We start from the raw sequence: 21,052 nt of genomic DNA on the forward strand, positions 1-21,052 counted from the left end.
TAAACTACATTTAAAGTCAAACTTTAAATATTGGATATTTATTTTTTTAGAAAACTTTTAAATTGAACCAATTTTTTTCTGAAATCCAGTTATCAAAATTTGGAATGCAATCATTTTGACCATGATATCTGATATGGTTAAGATTTACTGAAGGATAATATGGAGCTAGTAAATAAAGCACTAGTGCCCTCCACTGGTGTAATCTTATCATTTTTGTTCTTGTGCAGTGAAAATGCATGCCAATGCACAGTGGTGAACTGATAATTTTTTCACTGTGCAGAAGGTGGCGGCAGTGTGTGAATGCTGAATTTGTGATTAAACCCATGGCTACAGTGTGTGTGTGCTGGTATTGTGATAATTCAAGAATACAAGGAACTTAATAAATTGGCAAAGTAAATTTATTTAAGCTGTGATGCTATGTACATGTGAAATGCTTTTGACTTTTTAACTTGCATTGTGTAGACTGGTCACTCTTTATTCCCGCATCTAACTGAGTTGTTCAATATCACAACTAAAATTAATAGTTAGTAGTTTAGTTAGTAGTTAGTGTAAAATTAATAGTGGGTTTCCTCCGGGTGCTCCGGTTTCCTTCCACAGTCCAAAGATGAGCGGGTTAGGTTGATTGGCCATGCTAAAATTGCCCCTTAGTGTCCTGAGATGCGTAGGTTAGAGGGATTAGTGGGTAAAATATGTAGGGATATGGGAGTAGGGCCTGGTTGGGATTGTGGTCGGTGCAGACTCTATTGGCCGAATGGCCTCTTTCTGTACTGTAGGGTTTCTATGATTCCTATGATAATACTGGCCCTGCCTTTGCCTAGTCAATTTGAGTATACTTCCAATAAATGTTGCCAGTTAGTGATCAAGAGAAGGTTGCTGGCTAGATTTTAGAATGAGTGTGTGGAAGGCAGTTGTTCTAAAATTGCATTTTTATTCCACTTTGATGATCGTTGACTGTAAAGTGCTTTGTGTCATCAAGTGAGGTCACTTTTGTGATGTGTAACATTGGGAGGAGGCAGTGGCATGGTGATATTGTCGCTGGATTTGTATTCTGGAGACTCTGGGTAATGCTATGGGTACCCGGGTTTGAATCCCATCATGGCAGATGATAAAATTTGAATTCAATTTTTTTTAAAAATCTAAATTAAAAATCCAATGATGATCATGAAACCATTGTCGTAAAAACCCACCCGTCATCTTTCCCATAGCAATGTGTAGTTAACTCTTAGGCCTCAGAAATGGCCTCGCAAAACACTCAGTTCAAGGGACAATTAGGGATGAGCAACAAATGCTGGCCCATCCAGCGATGCCCAGAGCCCATGAAAGAATAAAGGAAAAAAAATACGCGGTCAGTTTGTGCATAATAAGCAGATAATTATGACTGGATAATCTGTCATCGCTGAATTCCCATGGTGTTACCCTGGAACAGTAGCTGAACTGGCCTAGCCACTAGAACACACAGCTTCCTGTAGCTAATCTACCCAACCCTCCAAGCACCACCTTCCCTGCGTGTGATAGAGACTGCAGATCATGCGTTGGACTCTGCCATCTCAAAACCCAGAGAACTAGAGTGGATGCCAATCATCTTTAATCCCAAGAGATTACCTGGGGAGGAGAAGGATATTCAATGATGGATCATCTACTGCCCTCTTGGGTAGAGAACTCGGAAGACATAAAACACTTTGAGTGAAGAAATTTACCCCATTTGCCTTTATTTAAAACTTTATTCTAATCCGATTGATGTTGTGGTTATGATATTAATGTGATCCCTTTGCATTTGAATCATTTCAAAATTGTGTAAATTTGTTGGAAATTGTACCCATTTTATACTTCACTGAACTCCATTTGGATCTTAATCTAATGCTTCACAATTAACCATGCCTACATTTTAAAATACTTTGTACTTAATAATTTCTTTAACTATTTCTAAATAGTATATAGTTTGAGTTACTGAACTGCAGATTCTTTTCATGGCATATCTGATTTTATTTGGCTACAAGGCAGCGGACTTGACTGGAATCTTCAGCTAAGGCCATTTTCCAATTTGATTTTATCCATGAAGAAATATGGTGGCACAGTGGTTAGTACTGCTGCTTCATGGCACCAGGGGCCCGGATTCAATTCCGACCTTGGGTAACTTGTCTCATGGGTTTCTTCTGGATGCTCTGGTTTTCTCCCACAGTCTAAAGATAAGCAGGTTAGGTGGATTGGCCATGCTAAATTGCCCATTGGTATCCTAAGATATGCAGGTTAGGTAGTTCAGCTGTGGTAAATGCACGGGAGTTATGGGGCTAGTTTGGGGGGGGACTCTCTGTTCTTTCAGAGAGTCGGTGCAGACTAGATGGGCTGAATGGCCTCCTGCACTGTAGGGATTCCATGGTTCTATGTCAGAATACAAATATGGTGCACCCTCTGTAGCTGCTTGGAGTGTCTTGAGCTATTTAATGTTTAATATAAAGCGATTTAGACACTCTTGATAGTTAATTGCTTCCTGTGGTGTGGCAGTCTTGCCTTGTGTCCTCTTATGAAGTAGGCATCACGTTTTCTAAATACAGTCTAGTTTTAACTGTAGCACCCAATACTATTGGTAGATCACTATTGGGATATTATGGCTTCAACACATGTTCCCTTCCTAATAGTGCACAGTTTTGTATTGTGGATGCAGATTGAAGATCGATCCCATGAGGGGCTTCTTTATTTGCATGCACCTCCAATAGACCAGAGTTGTACCCATTCTTTACCATTGAGTGTCTGTCAAATAAACTGCAAGCTCTCAAGATGGGACCATGAAAACTGATTAAGCCACATTTGTAATAAATAATTGCATTGTTGCTTCAGAGCAAAATGAGCATATTCTGGGACTTTGTATAACAATAGTCGGAAATCACATGTAGAGCTGCCAGTTTGGTTTGTAATGGCAAATTTTAGTTGCATGTTTGGCGTAAAATTTACCCAGAGTGTCAAATTTGGTCATACTTCTCTTTGTGGAGAGTGCATATCATTTGAAGAGTAAAAAAAGATTTGTAAGCTAAGTAATATGTTTTTAACCATTTTCTCGCACAGTATTTTGAATGTGAGTTACATTTAGGGGGTGTATTTGCATAAGTTTAAAATTATTCTTCTGGCCATAATCTTTAGCCACCAAGACAGTGAAATTGTATGCGCATGAGCCAAGCATCAAAGAAATGTTTCATAATCGCAGGATACAACAGGTAGTTTGTTACCTGGTTTTAATTCCTACAAATATCAACAATAATTGGGATGACCTGCTTCATTTGATGCTAACATGAATATCTACTGATAATGTAGGTATTTTAATGGTATGGTGGATTTGTTGATCTGTCCACTGGTCCATTCCCCAATTTCCATGTGTAGTTCACTCAAAACCTTAAACATGTTCATCCTTGATCCTGAAGTTGAACTTTTCTCAAACTCTCACACAGGTTGCCTTCAGCAACTTGCATTGGCTGTCAGAAAATATCAATTTCCCTATAGACCACAATCATCAATTTCAGGATTCATTGGGGGTTATTGGGACCCTTGTGCAAGATTCACATTGCAGACTTGACAGTTCATGAAATTGGTTCCTGGCTTGGAAACTCGCTACATAGAATGTTATTTATCCTCTGATCCTATTCAGGAGATTGACTTAGCTTAGAGCTAAAAGTTAATCCATTCAGATCATCATTTGGAAGTGTTGCAGTAGGTTTCTCGGTTCCAATTTTGCAACCACAAGTATAAAGAACTGACCCCTTGGGACCCAGAGCTTTCGTAGACTAAGTAACTACAACTTTCATGGCCTATGTAGCTTTACTTGTTTTTACCTTTTGAGCAAAGCAGCATCTTATTAAGTAGGGGCAGAGAATAATTAATTGGAAGATTGGAAATAATACATCTCCAAATATTTGCCATCTTGAACATTCCACTTCCTCTTTTCCTGTCCTCCTACATAAATGCAATCTTGACCTATCGCAATGCACATGATCAATAATAACTACTTAGTTTATTGCCAAATTTGGTGCATAGTCTAGCATAATAACCTAAGATTCAGGAAGGTTTTTAGTCCAAATTTAAACTGTGAAACTTCAATGTGATTTATTTAAAACGGCTTAATAGGCCAAGTATAGAATTTTATTGCTTTTGTTGTGAATGTGACATGTGTCATAGTTACCAAAGCACATGAAGCAGAACTTGTGTAAATATTCCCTTATCACTTGTATGGATTTCATTTGACCATGAGTATAATTAAGGCTATGAAATGGTTCTATTGCATGACTTACTAAGTTGTTCTTATTGATTACAGAACAGTTTAATTGGGATGATTACTTGAAAGAAAATGGAGAAGTCCCTGCTCCTTCACATTGTTTTAAACAGGTACGTAACCACAGAAACTGAGCTCAGAACTGCATAGAGTACTTTTTTCCTTCGATTCCATCGTGTCAAGTTTCTGATAGTATTAGGGAACAAAATCATGTTTGGTTTGAATGACAAGAATAATAATGCTGAGTATTTGAGCTGAATTGACTACACTCCATGTGTCTTCGGTCACAGATTCCTGGAATAGAGCCAGCCCAGGAACACGTTCTGGGGATACCACATGATGTATATGACAAATTTGATGTAATAGTGCCAGAAAGCAGCACTAGCATGTGTAATTTATATACAGTAAAAAGCTCTGAGGTTGAGTTCGGATAAATGGATAATTTTCGGGTTGGCAAACTGTAACTAATTGGGTGCTGCAGAGATTATTGCTGGGAGTCTCGACTATGTATGTTAAGATTTGCATAAAGAGACCGACTTGTGTTGTAGCCAGATTTGTTGATGACACAGAATTAGGTAGGAAAGCAAATTGAGGTGAATACAAAAAGTCTGTAAAGGAATATAGTTAGAGTAAGAAATTTGACACAAACAAATTGGCAGCTGGACGATAATGTTGGAAAATTAGGTTTTCCACTTTGGCAGGAAGAACAGGAAAGTAGAATATTATTTAAATGGTTGGTGACTGAGTGCTGTATTCCAGAGGGACCTGGGTGTCCCTGTTTGGATGATAAGTTTGCATGCAGGTGCAGCAAGTAATTAGGAAAGCAAATGGAATGTTGGCCTTTATTTCAAGGGGGCTGTTGAATAAAAAAAGTGTCTAGCTACAACCATAATGGATATTGGTGAGACCATACCTGAAGTACTGTGTATTGTTTTGACCTCCTTTCTTCAGGATGGATATACTTGCATTTGACCCAGGTTTACTAGACAGATTCCAGAGATAAAGGAGTTGTCTATGAGGAATGCTGCTTTCTTTCGTGTGGGAATCTAGAACTAGAGGCACAGTTTAAAAAATGAGATGAGGATTTTTTTCTTTAAGCGTTGTCGTCTTTGGAATTATCTTGCACAGAGAGCAGTGGATGCAGGATCGTTGAATATATTCAAGGCTGAGTTAGAGAATTTTGATCAACAGTCAAAGATATGGGAGCAGGCAAGAAAGAGGAGTTAAGGCCAAGTCAGATCAGCCATAATCTTATTGAATGGCTGAGCAAATCCTTTGGTGAGGAGGGTGGGAAGTAGCCTTTTGCTGCTTCTATTCCTGATGACCTTATAGAGTGGCTGTTTATTTTTCCCATTCCAGGACCATATGGCTCTACTTTCAGCTTTCAAACTATGTTTAGAAACGTTTTACAATTCTCTTATTTAGAGATGGAAGTTTATTGATCTGTTATTGTTCAGCATTCATCACTTTGAGAGTTGAAGTTTTCCTTGTTTATTCTGACTTGATATATTGTCTTAATCAATAGTTACTAATGACATAACCTTTGTTAAGTGATCAACAGCAATGCTGTATAGAACAGTACAGCACAGAAGGCAGCTATTAAACTCATTGAAACTGAACAGTCCAGTTAGTACCAATGAGTGCATATATGTGTGTGCACATAAATGTGTGTACCTATCTCTTGTATATAACTTATTTAAATGTACACATATATAGCACCAGATCATATCAGTGTGTTGCTTTGATTTAGGGTCAGGAGATGCTGGTTGATTGAGTTCTGACTATGTTTTTCCAACTTTTACTGCCTCTTTTGCTCCAAGGCACTGACCACTTCTACAAAGTGTTGCTCCAATCTCCTCTTGCCTGTCTTCCTCTTGCAGCATCAGTCAGCTCTGAACAAAATAGGGTTATTTTTAGGCATTGTCCGGTGTTGTGAAATCTTTTCAGGTAACATCAGATTGGGTACAAGGTGATCTCCTTTGTATCTTAGAATCTGTGACAAGGGAGTATTTTTATTAAGTATGAGGATTTTTTAGAAACCAGCAAAGAGCCACTGCAATGTTTATAAAAAGGGAAAAAATTGAATATGGAAATAAACTGGCCAGGAATATAAAAACAGCTTCTAAGAATGTTTACAAGTGTATGAAAAGTATGAGAGTGGCTAATGTAAATATTGCTCCCTTCGAAACAGACCGGAAAAAAACATCATGGGGAATGTGGAAATGGCAGAGGCATTAAACCTTTGTGTCTTCTACTGTGAAGACAAGACAAAAGTTACATATCAGAAATAGAGGGTAAACTGGTTATGAAAAGAGTGAGGAAGATAAGGCTTTTAGAGAGTATCATTACTGGAGATATTTAAGGGATTAAAATCTGACAACCTGATGGCCTATATCCTAGAGTCCTAAGGGCTCATGGAGTTGATGGTAATACATTAGCATGTGTAGAGGATTGGTTAATAGACAGGAAATAGAGCGTAGGGATAAATGGGGCATTTTCCAGTTGGCAGGCTGTGACTAGTGGAATGTCACAAGGATCACTGCTGGGCCTCGGCTATTTAGAAAATATATTAATGAGTCAGACAGAGGGACAAAGAGTAATGCATCTAAATTTGTTGATACATAACTAGGTTGGAATGCAAGCTGTGAGGAAAATACGGGCTGAAAGAGAGATAGGCAGGTTAGGTGAGTGGGCAGCAAGATGGCAGAGGAAGTATAATATGGGGAAGTGCAAGGCTATTCATTTTGAAATAAGAATAGATAAACAGAATATTTTTTAAAAGTTATGGAATTTGTAAATTTTGATGTTTAGAAGGACTTTGGTGTTTCATACAAGAAATGGAAAGTTAGCGGGTAGAGCGAACAATTAGGAAGGCAAGTGGCATATTATTTATTGCAAGGGGATTGGAATGCAGGATTGAAGAAGTCTTTTTACAATTGTTCAGAGCTTTGGTGAGTCCACCTCTGAAGTACTGTATGAAGTTTTGGCCTCCATATTGAGCAAGGATGTAGTTGCATTGGAGCTGGTACAGCCAAGGTTCATGAGATTAATCCCTGGTTTGAGAGGATTGTCCTATGCTCAGAGGTTGAGTGAATCTGATCTATATTTTCTGGAATTTTGAAGAATAGGAGATGACCTTATTTAAACGTACCAGATTCTGAAGGAGCTAAATAGGGAAGGCACAGAGGAATAGTCTCATGGTAAAGGGATGATTGTTAAGGGTTGTGAATCGTTGGACTTCTCTAACCCAGAAGGTTGTGGGAGCTTCATCATTGAAATATTTAATGCTAAGATGACAAATGTTTGGTGTCTCAAGGAACCAAGGGAAATGGGGAGTGGATGGGAAAGTGAGGTTAAAGCCCAAGATCAGTCATTATCTTATTCAATGGCAGAACAACCTCGCCGAACGGTCTACTCCTACTCGTATTCCTTAAGTTCTTATGTAAAGGAAAAGTTCTCAAACGTTTTGTTACTGTATCTCCTCCCCCCACCCCCTTTCTGTGGTATAAACATTCCATGTATACTGCCATAGCTGTTTATTTTGCTTAAAAATTGGTTATGCAATTGCACATATATTTATTTTATATACATACATTACTTTTCTTTTACTTAATGTGGAACATGTTGGTAATGAGCAGCAGTCATGCCCAGACATGGAGATATAGTCAACTGGCAGAGCCTATTGTGAGCTGCAGTTGACCACATCTGCAGCAAGTGTTGGTTGGCTCAGAATTGATGAGTCTGAGCTTCAGACGCTGCGGCACATCCGGGAAGGGGAGAGTTATCTGGACGCTTTGTTTCAGGACTCGTCACACCTGGTAGATTAAGTACCTCTAATTTGGTCAGTGGGCAGGGACAGTAGGGTGTGACTGCAAGTGAGGCAGGTAGAGGGATCCTAAATTCAGGAACAGAGGAGCCTCAGTTCTTGTCCTTGTCCAACAGGTATGAGGTACTTGCTCCCTGTGTGGATGAGGAAAAGGGCTGTAAGGATGATGAGCTAACCAATTATTGCACTGTGGTACAGGAGGCCATTCAAGAGGGGGGAGCAAAAAGACAAGTGGTAGTTGTAGGGGATTCTATAATTAGGGGGATTGATAGCATCTTTTGTAAACAGTATCGAGAGTCCCGCTTGGTATGTTGCCTGCCTGGTGCCAAGGTGAGGAACATCTCTGACCAGCTTGAAAGGATATTGGAGTGGGAGGGGGAAGGATCCAGTTGTTGTGGTCCATGTTGGGACAAACAACATAGGCAAGACTAGGAAAGAGAACCTGTTTGGGAATTATCAGGCACTAGGAGCTACTTTAAAGAACAGGTCCTCGAGGGTTATAACCTCTGGATTACTACCTGAGCCACGTGCGAATTGGCAGAGGGATGAGAAAATTAGGGAAGTGAACACGTGGCTGAAGAAGTGGTGCAGGAAAGAGGGGTTCCATTTCATGGGGCATTGGCATCAGTATTGGAACAGGAGGGATCTGTACCATTGGGATGGTCTTCACCTGAACCGATCTGGTACCAGTTCCAGCAGAAAGGATAAATAGGGTGGTCACAAGGACTTTAAACTAGCAAGTGGGGGAGGGAGGGGGAGGGTAAAACTACAGGTCAGTGGTCAGTGGGAAGCAAAGCAGCAGGTTAGCGTGTGGGGAGGAGGTTTCAACTACATGGAAAATGTCAGAGATCCTGGATCCTGAGATCCAGCAACCTTAGGCACTCTTAGTCGACTTGAGTACAAACAGCGCTAGACACTATGCATAATCCGATGTGAGGCCTTTAATGACTTGTGCACAAGGAGAACCACCTTGCAGGTGTCCTGCAAATGTTTCTGAAGTTACAGTAAAACAACTTAGTAATTATAGTCAATTACAGCAAATCAGAAACGAGCAATTTTTCTAATCCTTCATTTGCATACATATCCGCCAATTAAATCCTGGCTTTTTGCCCTTTCTCATTTGATGAAAAACTGACTTCTGCTAATCCTTCCTTCCTTTTGCATAGCATATCCCCATAATTTGCCTTTGGTATTTGTTATGGAAAAATCTGGTCTTGCTCACCCTCTGGTGAAGGCCGTAAAGCAGAATGTTATGGGGCTTAGGCAGATGAAGATTAGACTGTTCATGCTGAAATAGCAGGCACTGACTCCTTTGAAGGTCTGCAAGCTGATAAACATTTTAACAACTGTACAGAGACATTATGAAATTTTAATTTGAACATTTTAGCATCCACACAATTGAGCTTCCAAACTATGAAACTTCAATCTGAGCATTTTAACTTCCACAAAAATTATGAAAAAAGTTAAAAGGAAGGCGAACTCAGGAGGTGTTAGGATTCAAAAAGAAGGTATTAAAAACTAGCATAAGAGCACTTTACCTCAATGCTCGTAGCATTCGAAACAAGGTAAATGAGTTGACGGCACAAAATGAATGAGTATGATTTAGTGGCCATTACAGAGACATGGTTGCAGGGTGGTCACGACTGGGAGTTAAATATCCAGGGGCAACAGACTATTCGGAGGGACAGACAGGAAAGCAAGGGAGGTGGTGTAGCTCTGATATTTAAGGATGACATCAGGGTGGTAGTGAGAGATAATATAGGTTCTATGGAGAAAAGTGCTGAATCCATTTGGGTGGAAATTGGAAATAGTAAGGAGAAAAAGTCACTGATAGGCATAGTCTATAGGCCACCAAATAATAACAGCATGGTGGGACAAGCAATAAACAAAGAAATAACTGATGCATGTGAAAATGGTACAGCAATTATCGGGGGGATTTTAATCTACATATCAATTGGTCAAACCAGGTCGGTCAAGGCAGCCTTGAAGAGGAGTTCATAGAATGTATCCGCGATAGTTTCCTCGAACAGTATGTAATAGAACCTACGAGGGAGCAAGCTATCCTAGATCTGGTCCTCTGTAATGAGACAGGAATAATTAATGATCTCACAGTTATGGATCCTCTCGGAAGGAGCGATCACAGTATGGTTGAATTTAAAATACAGATGGATGGTGAAAAGGTAAAACCCAATACCAGGGTCTTGCGTTTAAAGAAAGGCGACTACACTGGTATGAGGGAGGAGTTGGCTAAGGTAGACTGGGAGCAAAGATTTTATGGTGGGACAATTGAGGAAGTGTGGAGGACTTTCAAAGCGATTTTTCTCACAGCTCAGCAAAGGTATATACCAGTGAAAAAGGGATAATCAGCCATCAATATAGACGGAAATAAAGGAGGGAATCAAATTGAAAGATAATACATACAAAGTGGCAAAGATTAGTGGGAAACTAGAGGATTGTGTTATGGCTTGGGTTAGAAACTGCAAGGTGTCTTATGAAGTCCGCCTGAATCATATGTTTTGCACCTTGAATTTGGCTAGGATAAGCATAACATGTTCCACTTCAGGTGTGATTCAAAAGACCCACTAGGGAGCTTTTAACAAACAAAGTTTATTTAAGAATATAGTTACCATGTATGGAAAGAAAATTAGCAATCTAACAATTACAAACAAAAACAAAACAGCCACAATAATGTATAACCCTTAATGAATATAAATAAGCTGTCCCAATCAAACCAACCTCCATAAACAACCCTTTAAACAAGTTCAACACAGCATAGACTAAGGCTCACGTGATAAGGGAATTTGGGTTATTTGGTTGAAGTCTGCAGTTCTCTGGATTCATTCTGAACAGTTTGAAAACAAGGCAGCTTCCCAAAACGCCAGGGGGATCGGGGTATTCCCCAACAATAGCAGATTTTCATCCTTCAGGAAAACAAGATCTTGCTTTTCAGCTAACCAACAGAATTTTCAAAAACAACAGGGAGAGAGGGAAAATACTGCTTTTTAGCTTGCTGTTCCTTCTAAAACTCAACTCTAACTGCAGCCAAACACAAAACGAAACCTTAAACTCACTGAAAAAAAACTGTCCAGAAACGCATGACCATCCTCCTAACAATGCAGGATCCTAAACTAATCCCAGAGTAAACACAAACAACCCCATTTAAGCACTTAAGTAGCAATAAAAGGACATTTCCAGTCAAGCCAGCAACAATGACACCACTGAAGCTGTGATCTAAGAAACCAATGAAACTGTGAGCTGCAGAAATGATGTTTTTTTTAATAAAAACCCTTTCTTAAAGGGACGCTAATGTCACAATTGGGAGGTCAACAGAAATCCACGAAAAATGCGATAAAGAAAAGTAAGATTATGAGAGTAAACTAGCTCAGAATATAAAAACAGATAGTAAAAGTTTCTACATATATATAAAACAGAAAAGAGTGGCTAAGGTAAACATTGGTCCTTTAGAGGATGAGAAGGGGGATTTAATAATGGGAAATGAGGAAATGACCAAGGCATTGAACAGATATTTTGTGTCGGTCTTCACAGTGGAAAACACAAATAACATGCCAAAAATTGATGACAAGAAGGCTATGGCAGGTGAGGACCTAAAAACGATCGTTATCACTAAAGTAGTAGTGTTGGGCAAGCTAATGGGGCTAAAGGTATACAAGTCTGCTGACCCTGATGGAATGCATCCCAGAGTACTAAAGGAGTTGGCAGGGGAAACAGCAAATACACTCGTAATTTACCAAAATTCGCTGACTCTGGGGCGGTTCTGGCAGATTGGAAAACAGCAAATGTGATGCCACTGTTTAAAAAAGGAGGTAGACAAAAGGCGGGTAACTATAGGCCGGTTAGCTTAACTTCTATAGTGGGAAAATGCTTGAATCTATCATGGAAGTAATAGTGAGACATCTGGATAGAAATTGTCCCATTGGGAAGATGCAGCATGGATTCGTGAAAGGTGGGTCATGGTTAACTAATTTACTGAAACTCTTGGAGGACATTATGAGCGCACTGGATGTGGTGTATCTGGATTTTCAGAAGGCATTCGGCAAGGTGCTGCACAAAAGGTTGCTGCATAAGATAAAGGTGAACGGTGTTACGGGTAATGTATTAGCATGGATAGAGGATTGATTAACTAACAGCAAAGAGTGAGGATAAATGGGTGTTTTTCTGGTTGGCAATCAGTGACTCATGGTGTGCCTCAGATCAGGACCGTAATTGTTTACAATTTACATAGGTGATTTGGAATTGGGGACCAAGTGTAGTATGTCAAAGTTCACAGATGACACAAAGATGAGTTGGAGAGCAAAGTGTGCAGAAGACACTGAAAGTCTGCAAAGGGATATAGATAGTTTAAGTGAGTGGGCAAGGGAGTCATCCATTTTGGTAGGAATAACAGGAAAATGGACTATTATTTAAATTGTAAAAAATTGCAACATGCTGCTGTGCAGAGGGACCTGGGTGCCCTTGTGCATGAATCACAAAAAGTTGGTTTGCAGGTGCAGCAGGTAATTAAGAAGGCAAATGGAATTTTGTCCTTCATTGCTAGAGGGATGGAGTTTAAAAACTCCATGGAGGTTATGTTGCAGCTGTATCAGGTGCTGGTGAGGTCACAGCTGGAGTACTGTGTACAGCTTTGATCTCCTTACTTGAGAAAGGATATACTGGCACTGGAGGGGGCGCAGAGGAGATTCACTAGGTTCATTCTGGAGTTGAGAGGGTTGGCTTATGAGGAGAGACTGAGTAGACTGGGACTATACTCATTGGAATTTAGAAGACTGCGGGGGTGGAATCTTATAGAAACATATAAAATTATGAAAGGAATAGATAAGATAGAAGCAGGGAGGTTGTGTGGGTGAAACTAGAACTAGGGGGAGCAGATTTAGGTCTGAGTTGAGGAGGAACTTCTTCACCCAAAGGGCTGTGAATCTGTGGAATTCCCTGCCCAGTGAAGCAGTTGAGGCTACCTCGTTGAATGTTTTTAAGGTAAAGAAAGATTTTTGAACAGTAAAGGAATTGAGGGTTATGGTGAGTGGGAGGGTAAGTGGACCGGAGTCCACGAAAAGATCAGCCATGATCTGATTGAATGGCGGAGCAGTCTCGAGGGGCCAGATGGCTTACTCCTGCTCATGCTTCTTATGTTATGTTCAACAAAAATAAGTAAAATGTGGGAACCAATCATTTGAGAAATCAAATAATGTACGCAGAGACCAAGTCTGAAAAGGGAGTTAAACAAATGGCAGTGAATTGAGCAACTGAAAAATAAAAAATAATTTTGAGAGCAAGTCCAAAAGGAAACGGTTAATGAGAAAGCAAAGAAACTGTAAAATAAAAGCTGCACAAATTGGTAAAATGATCAGAAATCATTAACTGATAGTGGAAAATGCCCCCAGAGACCAAGTCCAGATTGGTCCAAAGTCCAGACCAAAAAATGGGGAAATGATGAGCCAAAACATGTGGATGTTAGTGGATGAGAGAAAATGGTTATCTAAAAGACAAAAAATAATTTTCAGACTAAGCTGAAATGGGAAATAGTTGAGTGCTGTCTGAAATTATTTAATGATTTCCGATTGCCCCTGATTAATACTGTCACAGTTTGACGTGTTTTAAGTTCTGAGTCTGATTTCTTCTGGGAGTTGCCTATTGGAAAGTGCTGGCTCTGCCACATGGTATGTGACTGCTCAGGCCTGATCAAGCCAGAGACGGAGATGAAATGGTGACTCCACTGCCAGGCCAAGTGTACTAGGGCTGATAACTTTGGGCCAGAACTTCAGATCTCCTCCAGGTCAACACTAGCTTGCTGAAGTAAGGAGGACAGTAACGAGCCTGTGTGCATGCGGCTTTGCTGGGCATTGTGAGAACAGTAAGGTGGAGAACAGTTTTTCAATTGAATTCTCTGGCCTGCAACTGTCTATCTTAGATGCGCTGTTTTCAACAAAGAAGCCAAAAGAGTACCAAATTATACTGGGTCAGACTCGAGGAAGTCTGGTGACAATCCTCAAAACCTATTGAGGTGGATCTGTTAAAAGTAGAGAGCTCAGGGATTCCTTCTGCTAGTAAATCAGTCATCTTCCCTGTTGATTGATTTTTAGTTTCTGATTTAGCATTTCTGGGGTGATTCATTTGGACGATTTTTGGAGGCTTTTGAAACCTCCTTGTGAACCACTGATTGAGCCCTTCTTTGAGGGCATAGACTGTAATTGGGCATCATAGGAACATAGGAATTATGAGCAGAAGTAGGCAAATTCAGCCATTCGAGCCTGCTCTGCCATACAGTCAGATCATGGCTGATCTCTCCCTGGTCTCAACTTCCCCACCTGTTCCCCATATCCATTTTTTAAAAATTGGAAATATATATATTGAGGGATTTGGGATTGTTTTCGCTGGAAAGGCGGCGGCTAAGAGGGGATCTTATTGAAACATATAAGATGATTAGAGGTTTAGATAGGGTGGATAGTGATAGCCTTTTTCCTCTGATGGAGAAATCCAGCACGAGGGGGCATGGCTTTAAATTGAGGGGGGGTAGTTATAGAACCGATGTCAGGGGTAGGTTCTTTACCCAGAGGGTGGTGAGGGATTGGAATGCCCTGCCAGCATCAGTAGTAAATGCGCCTAGTTTGGGGGCGTTTAAGAGATCCGTAGATAGGTTCATGGACGAAAAGAAATTGGTTTAGGTTGGAGGGTCACAGTTTTTTTTTTTAACTGGTCGGTGCAACATCGTGGGCCGAAGGGCCTGTTCTGCGCTGTAATGTTCTATGTTCTATGTTCTATATATATAATATCCTGCAGTGGAATAGTTGCAGTAAGTGTATTTCCAAATAAAATTGGCTTTGAAATGCATATATAATTTCTTATAGTAATGTTATGCGAAGAGGATTTATTCAAAAAGTGTGTTTCCATTGTGTGTTCACTTCCAGCCTAGAATTCCACCCACCAATGAGTTCAAAATTGACATGAAACTTGAGGCTCAAGACCCAAGAAACGTTACCTCAATTTGTATAGCTACTGTGGTTGGAATAACTGGAGCAAGGCTACGATTACGGTTAGATGGGAGTGACAACAAAAATGACTTTTGGCGATTGGTTGATTCATCTGACATACAACCTATTGGAACTTGTGAGAAGAACAGTGGAATGCTGCAGCCTCCACTGGGTAAGATTATAAAACTTTGATCTATTTTCAGATCTGATAAAAGTATATTTAATAAAGCAACCGATCTATATGTAGGTACCAACACTAATGAACAACATGAAATCTTCCTATTTTAAGTGTGCCTGTGAACTTTTAGGGACAAATCAGCACAAATTACACTGTCATAGAATCCCTGCAGTACAGAAGGAGGCCATGCAACCCATCGAGCCTACACCGACAATAATCCCACCCTATCCCCGTAACCCCACATATTTACCCTGCAAATCCCCCTGAAACCAAGGTCAATTTAGCACGGCCAATCAACCTAACCCGCTCTTCTTTGGACTTTGGGAGGAAACCGGAGCACCCAGAGTAAACCCATGCAGACATGTGGAGAATGTGCAAACTCCACACAGACAGCGACTCAAGCCAAGAATCGGACTTGGTCCCTGGCGCTGAGAGGCAGCAGTGCTAACCACTGTGCCACCTTGCCGCCCTGTATAATTACTTTAAAATTCATTTATGGGATGTGGACATTGCAAGCAAGGCCAGTATGTATTGCCTATCCCTAATTGCCCTTGAACTGAGTGGCAGGTGTAAGAGGAATTTCCTCAGGTATTCCCTGGGTGGCTCTTGTTGAACCTCACTCAACCAATACATAGACTGCGGAAGACAGTGTATAGTTCAAGAATGAAAAGAAATGTATTTGCTCATGCATGCATCAGGAGAGAAACACAGTCAATGAGGGTTAACTCTGACATAATATTTTACTTTGCAATATTAGATTATTCTGAATATTTCAATATCCCACCCAGTCTCGTCAATCAGACTGGAGGGCCCAATCACAATATTCAACATCATTACCTTCGGCAATAACGTTCCACCTATCAACAGGAATAGGAGCTTATTAGTTTATTGCCCATGTAGGTTCTTTCCCCTTTACCTAGGAAATCTAACCCATGTCATTACCAATAACCAAGGCCATAGCGAACATCTGTGATTTTTAATTGGTGAAAGGAATCGCTCTTTCACTGGAACCGGGCCTCCTTTGAGAGACTGCTCCAGCCTTGCTATCCATGACCGAATTTACTTCCTTAAATAGCAAGCCTATGATTAAACTTGCCTTTCGCATATCCAAAAACAGATAAGAGAAGCTGCCTTTTTATGCTCCATTGTATTAAAATAATTCGGCCTGTCTACCACTGTTTCCTATCATGCTGCATTCAGAAAGAAGTTGGCCAAAGCGCACAAATATATATATTGAAAACACAGTTTAAGCTTGTAATATATTTTTATATATATATTATGTGTTATATAAAGGCACTTTATAATTACCTTAACCTAGCCTACTTATTATGGTAAAACTAAAATGGAAGGGGAATTCTATACTACCCCCCATCAGTCCCTGCTTTTGGCCCTTGCTATAGCCCAAGGTAAGGTCATGGAATAGAAGTGTCCCAATAGTTGTTCCTCTGTCCTGAAGAACAACTGGTCCCTTTATATCCTTGCTTGCTCAATTTCACTGCAGTCACTGGTACCATCCCTTCCGTGGACTTGGACAACCTTGCACAGGCACACTTAACTACATTGACAAGCACCATCAATGCCAAGATCACCATGAAGAATATTGCAATCCCTTGTAGGATTGATGTTGCCAAGGAGCCTAGCCAGCCTGAGAGCCAACCACTTAAGGTAAATGGTTCAGGGTCTTTGAGTTTCTCCACCTCTTTCCTGATATGATTAACCAGATTAGTTATGTTTTCTGAACTATCTGGTATGTGCATGCAACACTCTGATCCAATCACTGCACAAGTCCCATCCCTTGCTGCCAAGACATAATCTAATGCCAAGTACCACAGTGCGCATGGCTACTATCTCATCATTAACCTTAGCAAGGGCAGTTGCTGTATCATTGGCGACTTGTTCCAGAATGCAGCGTAGAACCAGAATTTCACGCATCGCTTTAGCTACTCCATATTGGGGAAACAATATGCCAAAGAACCGTTCTGTTTCTGTAATAGCTCGTCGATGTCTTGACAGGGGAGGGAGTTTAGCATTGTGATATATGCATGGGTTACATTTCCAAGGTAACACGACCCCTTCCATCCGACAGGGAGCCAAGGATATACCCTATCCCCACAAATCCAATATGTTCCATTGAGAGTTGGATAAGTGTTGCCTCCTCTAAAACAATAAGAAATATTGCAAGATTGATCATTACTGGGTGGACTCGGGCATAGCCAGGTGGTTCGATCTACCATATGGTCACATTCACTCATGCCTAAGTTTTCCCCTTGGCCTTCCATGTTTCTAGCACAACATATTCCTTTTGGTTTTGGTGTTGGCTGTTTTAAAACTAAACTAGGAGCTGGTTTCCCTATGACCTAACTTCCGTCCACAAGACTCAATGTTAAGAAATTCTTTCCTTACCTCTCGACTGATTTCCCCCTCCTGCATGTATGGGGATGTGCGAACATACCCAACACTTTGCCTGACGAATCAATCTAACATATGTGTGTGCCATATATAAGTAAGTATTAACACGTACCTCCCAAGGGGAACACTCAAGGACCTCAGTTGCTTATCCCACCTGAGTCAAAACCTGTATGTTCAATACTAAAAAGATATAATCACATGCATTCATTATAGCAGTCTCTACAACTTCTGTCTTACAATCAAACACAATTGTTGCTCAATGTCAGGTAATAATATAGCTTGTTTACAAAACTTGCACAATCACCGTGCCACACTTTGCACGCACTCGCGACTTGACTTGCTTCTGCATTGGGGGATGTCCGGTCGATCTTGATTGGAGCTGTGCCTTGACTGTAGCTGTGGCAGGTCAGAGATCTTCTGTGCACATGATCTGTAATATATTCCAGATGGCCTCATGACCTTAAATTTAGCAATCAGAATAAATTCGATCTAATCAGATTCTCTCCACTTCTACTATTATATTAAATCATTCAGTCGCTGGGTCAGGCTCGCTATCTTGGGGCTTACCACCAGGGTATGGCCTTTAATGAGTCCAGTGTCTCTGACGCGGGCCGCACTTCTCATCAATTAGGGCACATGTCTGCCCTGTAACCACCACATCAAAATGCCCTTCCTAGCGAGTTCTTAGCCCCTTTTTGTCTGTCATGAGTTTCACCATTACCTTTTCTCCTGGTGAAGGCAACTTAGAAGTACTCTCTCCCACCAATTTAGTCCAATCTCGATGCTGCTTTTGCGTGATCACCTGTTTTTTGAGAAAATGTAGATGGTTTATTAGATCCCTCCATATTCAATTCATCCTCTCCACCATCCCTCAACTGAGGGTGATATGGTATGTGAAACCTCTGCTTTATTCCCAACATATGACGGACCTCTTTCAAAACTCTCCCCGTGAAATGAGTTCTCTGATCAGAATCCAGCTGAAGAGGTATTCCCCACCTGGGAATGATCTCATTTGCTAATGTCACAGCTACTGTTGTAGCTGTGACATCTTTACATGGGAATGTTTCAACCCATCGGGTAAACTGGTCTACAATTACTAGACAGTATGCTTTTCCTGTACCTGTGGTAATGGCCCTGTAAAATCCATTTGTAAATTCTCCCAGGGTCCTTTGGTCTGGGTTGACTTCCCATTTTAATCTTGCAGGGATGTCCTGGCACCACTAGGGTGCACTGCAGACACTTCTGACAATACTAACATTTCTTCAATGAATCAAACATTCTGCCCCTGCTCGTGTGCTATTCTATGATAAATCTTCAGCAGTGAATGCTATATTGCTTTAGGAACTATTATTTTCCCTTCTCTCCTTCATATTCCATCATGACCTTTACCATCCTTCATCTTTTTTCCATTGCTCCTTTTCCTCTTCAGCTCTTGTTCCTGCAGTTGTTTTACATCAATATCTGGACTGTCCTCAACTGCGACAGCTGCCAGCCGTACAGGCTGTGTCCACTCCCAATCCTGTTTTACTAAGGCCTTTGCTGTCTGGTTGGCAAAATAATTTCCTTGCTGCACTTTATTCTCAATTTTCCTGTGAGCTTGAACTTTTATTACTGCTGCTTCTAAAGGAGCACTGGCTGCCTGGAGTAAATTCTTGAATATGCAGGCTATGGAGGATCACTTTTTTCCATCAAGGTGAGGGGGTTCCGAAACATTGACCGCCCACGAGGCACAAGCTAGTGCCCTCACACACCGATGCATCCCTCTGGCAACTGAGTGGAATAACACCCCATCAGTCTCAACCTGTCCATGTGCTGCTGAGCAACTGCAGCTGCCTGTATTCCATCATTTTCCTCACAGAAAATGTGGAAAGGTTTGGCGACCAAAACTGGGGCTGTCACCAAAGCCTACTTCAAATCTGAAAAAGCCTATATTTCTGCATCTCCCCACTCTCTTTTCCTGACTAGCCCTTTCTCCCTTTATCAAGTCCTCTAAGAGCTTTACCACTGGGGCATAATCTTTCACATAATTCCTACAATAGTTTAAAAAGTCTTCAATACTTGTCTTACCCCTTTTCCGGTGAAAAGCCTTTGTACGCAAATAACCTTCCCCTGGTCCTCTGGAAACTTCCCCCCCCCCCCCCCCCCCCCCCCCCCCCGAATACTATAACCTAATACGCATCTTTGAAACAGAAATCAAACCTTTCAATTTGATCCTAGACCATAACTTATTTTAATTGTTGGTTCTTATCTTAAATGACATCGTTTTATTAAGGTAACTTGCTTACAGCACATTTTCTTATGTCAGAATCATCCCAAGCTGCGAAGGCAGTGTTTTCGGCTTTCAACTGTCCATTAATGTCTATCTTATCTCTTCTTTCCTTTAAGAAAACCTTGTTCCTTCATCCATAGCTATCACCCAAACTGTGTTCTACTTCCTGCAATCCCTTTAAATGCTCTCTTGTATCTAATCCCGCTTTTGATTATGTCGTCCTCTATTTACTATCAACTCCTCTATAATGTATCTTTATACCCTGTTTCATTTTCCTTTCTCAGTTATTCTACCGAATTATTTTCCTCATCTCTAATTATATTAATCTGTCAATTTGATGTTTTGGCAGGCTCTCCATTTTGGCCCATACAGTTTTCAACCTTCCCATATTCAAAATTTACAACTCGGTGTGCTTTGTGTTCAGAACTACTCCAGTTTTGTGGTTGATTCACTACTTTGCCTATCCATGTAACGCATTTTAACTAGAATGCATTATGGCGGTTTAATAATTCCCATCATTCAACGTGCACTCCCATTCTACCTCTGGCAACTCCCCTTTCTGTTAGATTTTTGATTTTGTCTTAAAACTACTACAAGTTTTATAACACAAACAAAAATCCATCCTGTCTGGGACAGAATGGGTTAATTCTCTGCTTGTTTCAGCAGGGGCAGAGTAAATTCACTCAAACACTCTGGAATAATTCTTTCCATTTATCTTTTCATTGTCAGTTCTATCAAGAATATATTTTCAAAAGTTGATCAAGATTAATCCAGAATTAACTTTATTTTTATTTTTATCATTTTTAAATATCCCTACTAAATTAAAACTTTTACACTTACTTACAACCTCTCCAGCTTAGCTCAAAATTTGCACGATTAGTTATTTCTACAACTCTGCCTCCGTAACCAACACAGGCAGAAACAAAATCAAATCAACTGTGTACCTAAATGATTAACTCTCCTTACAATTTTTTAGATGTAATGTAACACCATCTTGAAATTGATTTTCCTTTCCCAACATGGCAGAGCTCAAATCTCTGTTGGATTCTTATTCTTGAAAATGACCATGAATCACACAATTGCATCCTCCCTCTCTCTCTGCCAGAGAGAGAGAGTCCGTGCCTGC

The 21,052-nt window shown here is 40.5% G+C and overlaps 1 protein-coding gene across 8 annotated transcripts in view; it reads left to right on the top strand.

Moving 5' to 3' along the window:
- LOC144506358 (sex comb on midleg-like protein 2) overlaps positions 1-21,052 on the top strand; it is a 216,951-nt gene that overhangs the window by 102,997 nt on the left and 92,902 nt on the right. For all 8 annotated transcript variants that reach the window (XM_078232360.1, XM_078232365.1, XM_078232362.1 and 5 more), the window contains exons 4-5: positions 4,301-4,371; positions 15,008-15,242. In XM_078232360.1, coding sequence (XP_078088486.1) covers positions 4,301-4,371; positions 15,008-15,242 — 306 coding nt within the window. The remainder of the gene's footprint in view (positions 1-4,300; positions 4,372-15,007; positions 15,243-21,052) is intronic.

Source organism: Mustelus asterias, chromosome 17, assembly GCF_964213995.1.
Source record: "Mustelus asterias chromosome 17, sMusAst1.hap1.1, whole genome shotgun sequence".
NCBI lineage: Eukaryota > Metazoa > Chordata > Chondrichthyes > Carcharhiniformes > Triakidae > Mustelus > Mustelus asterias.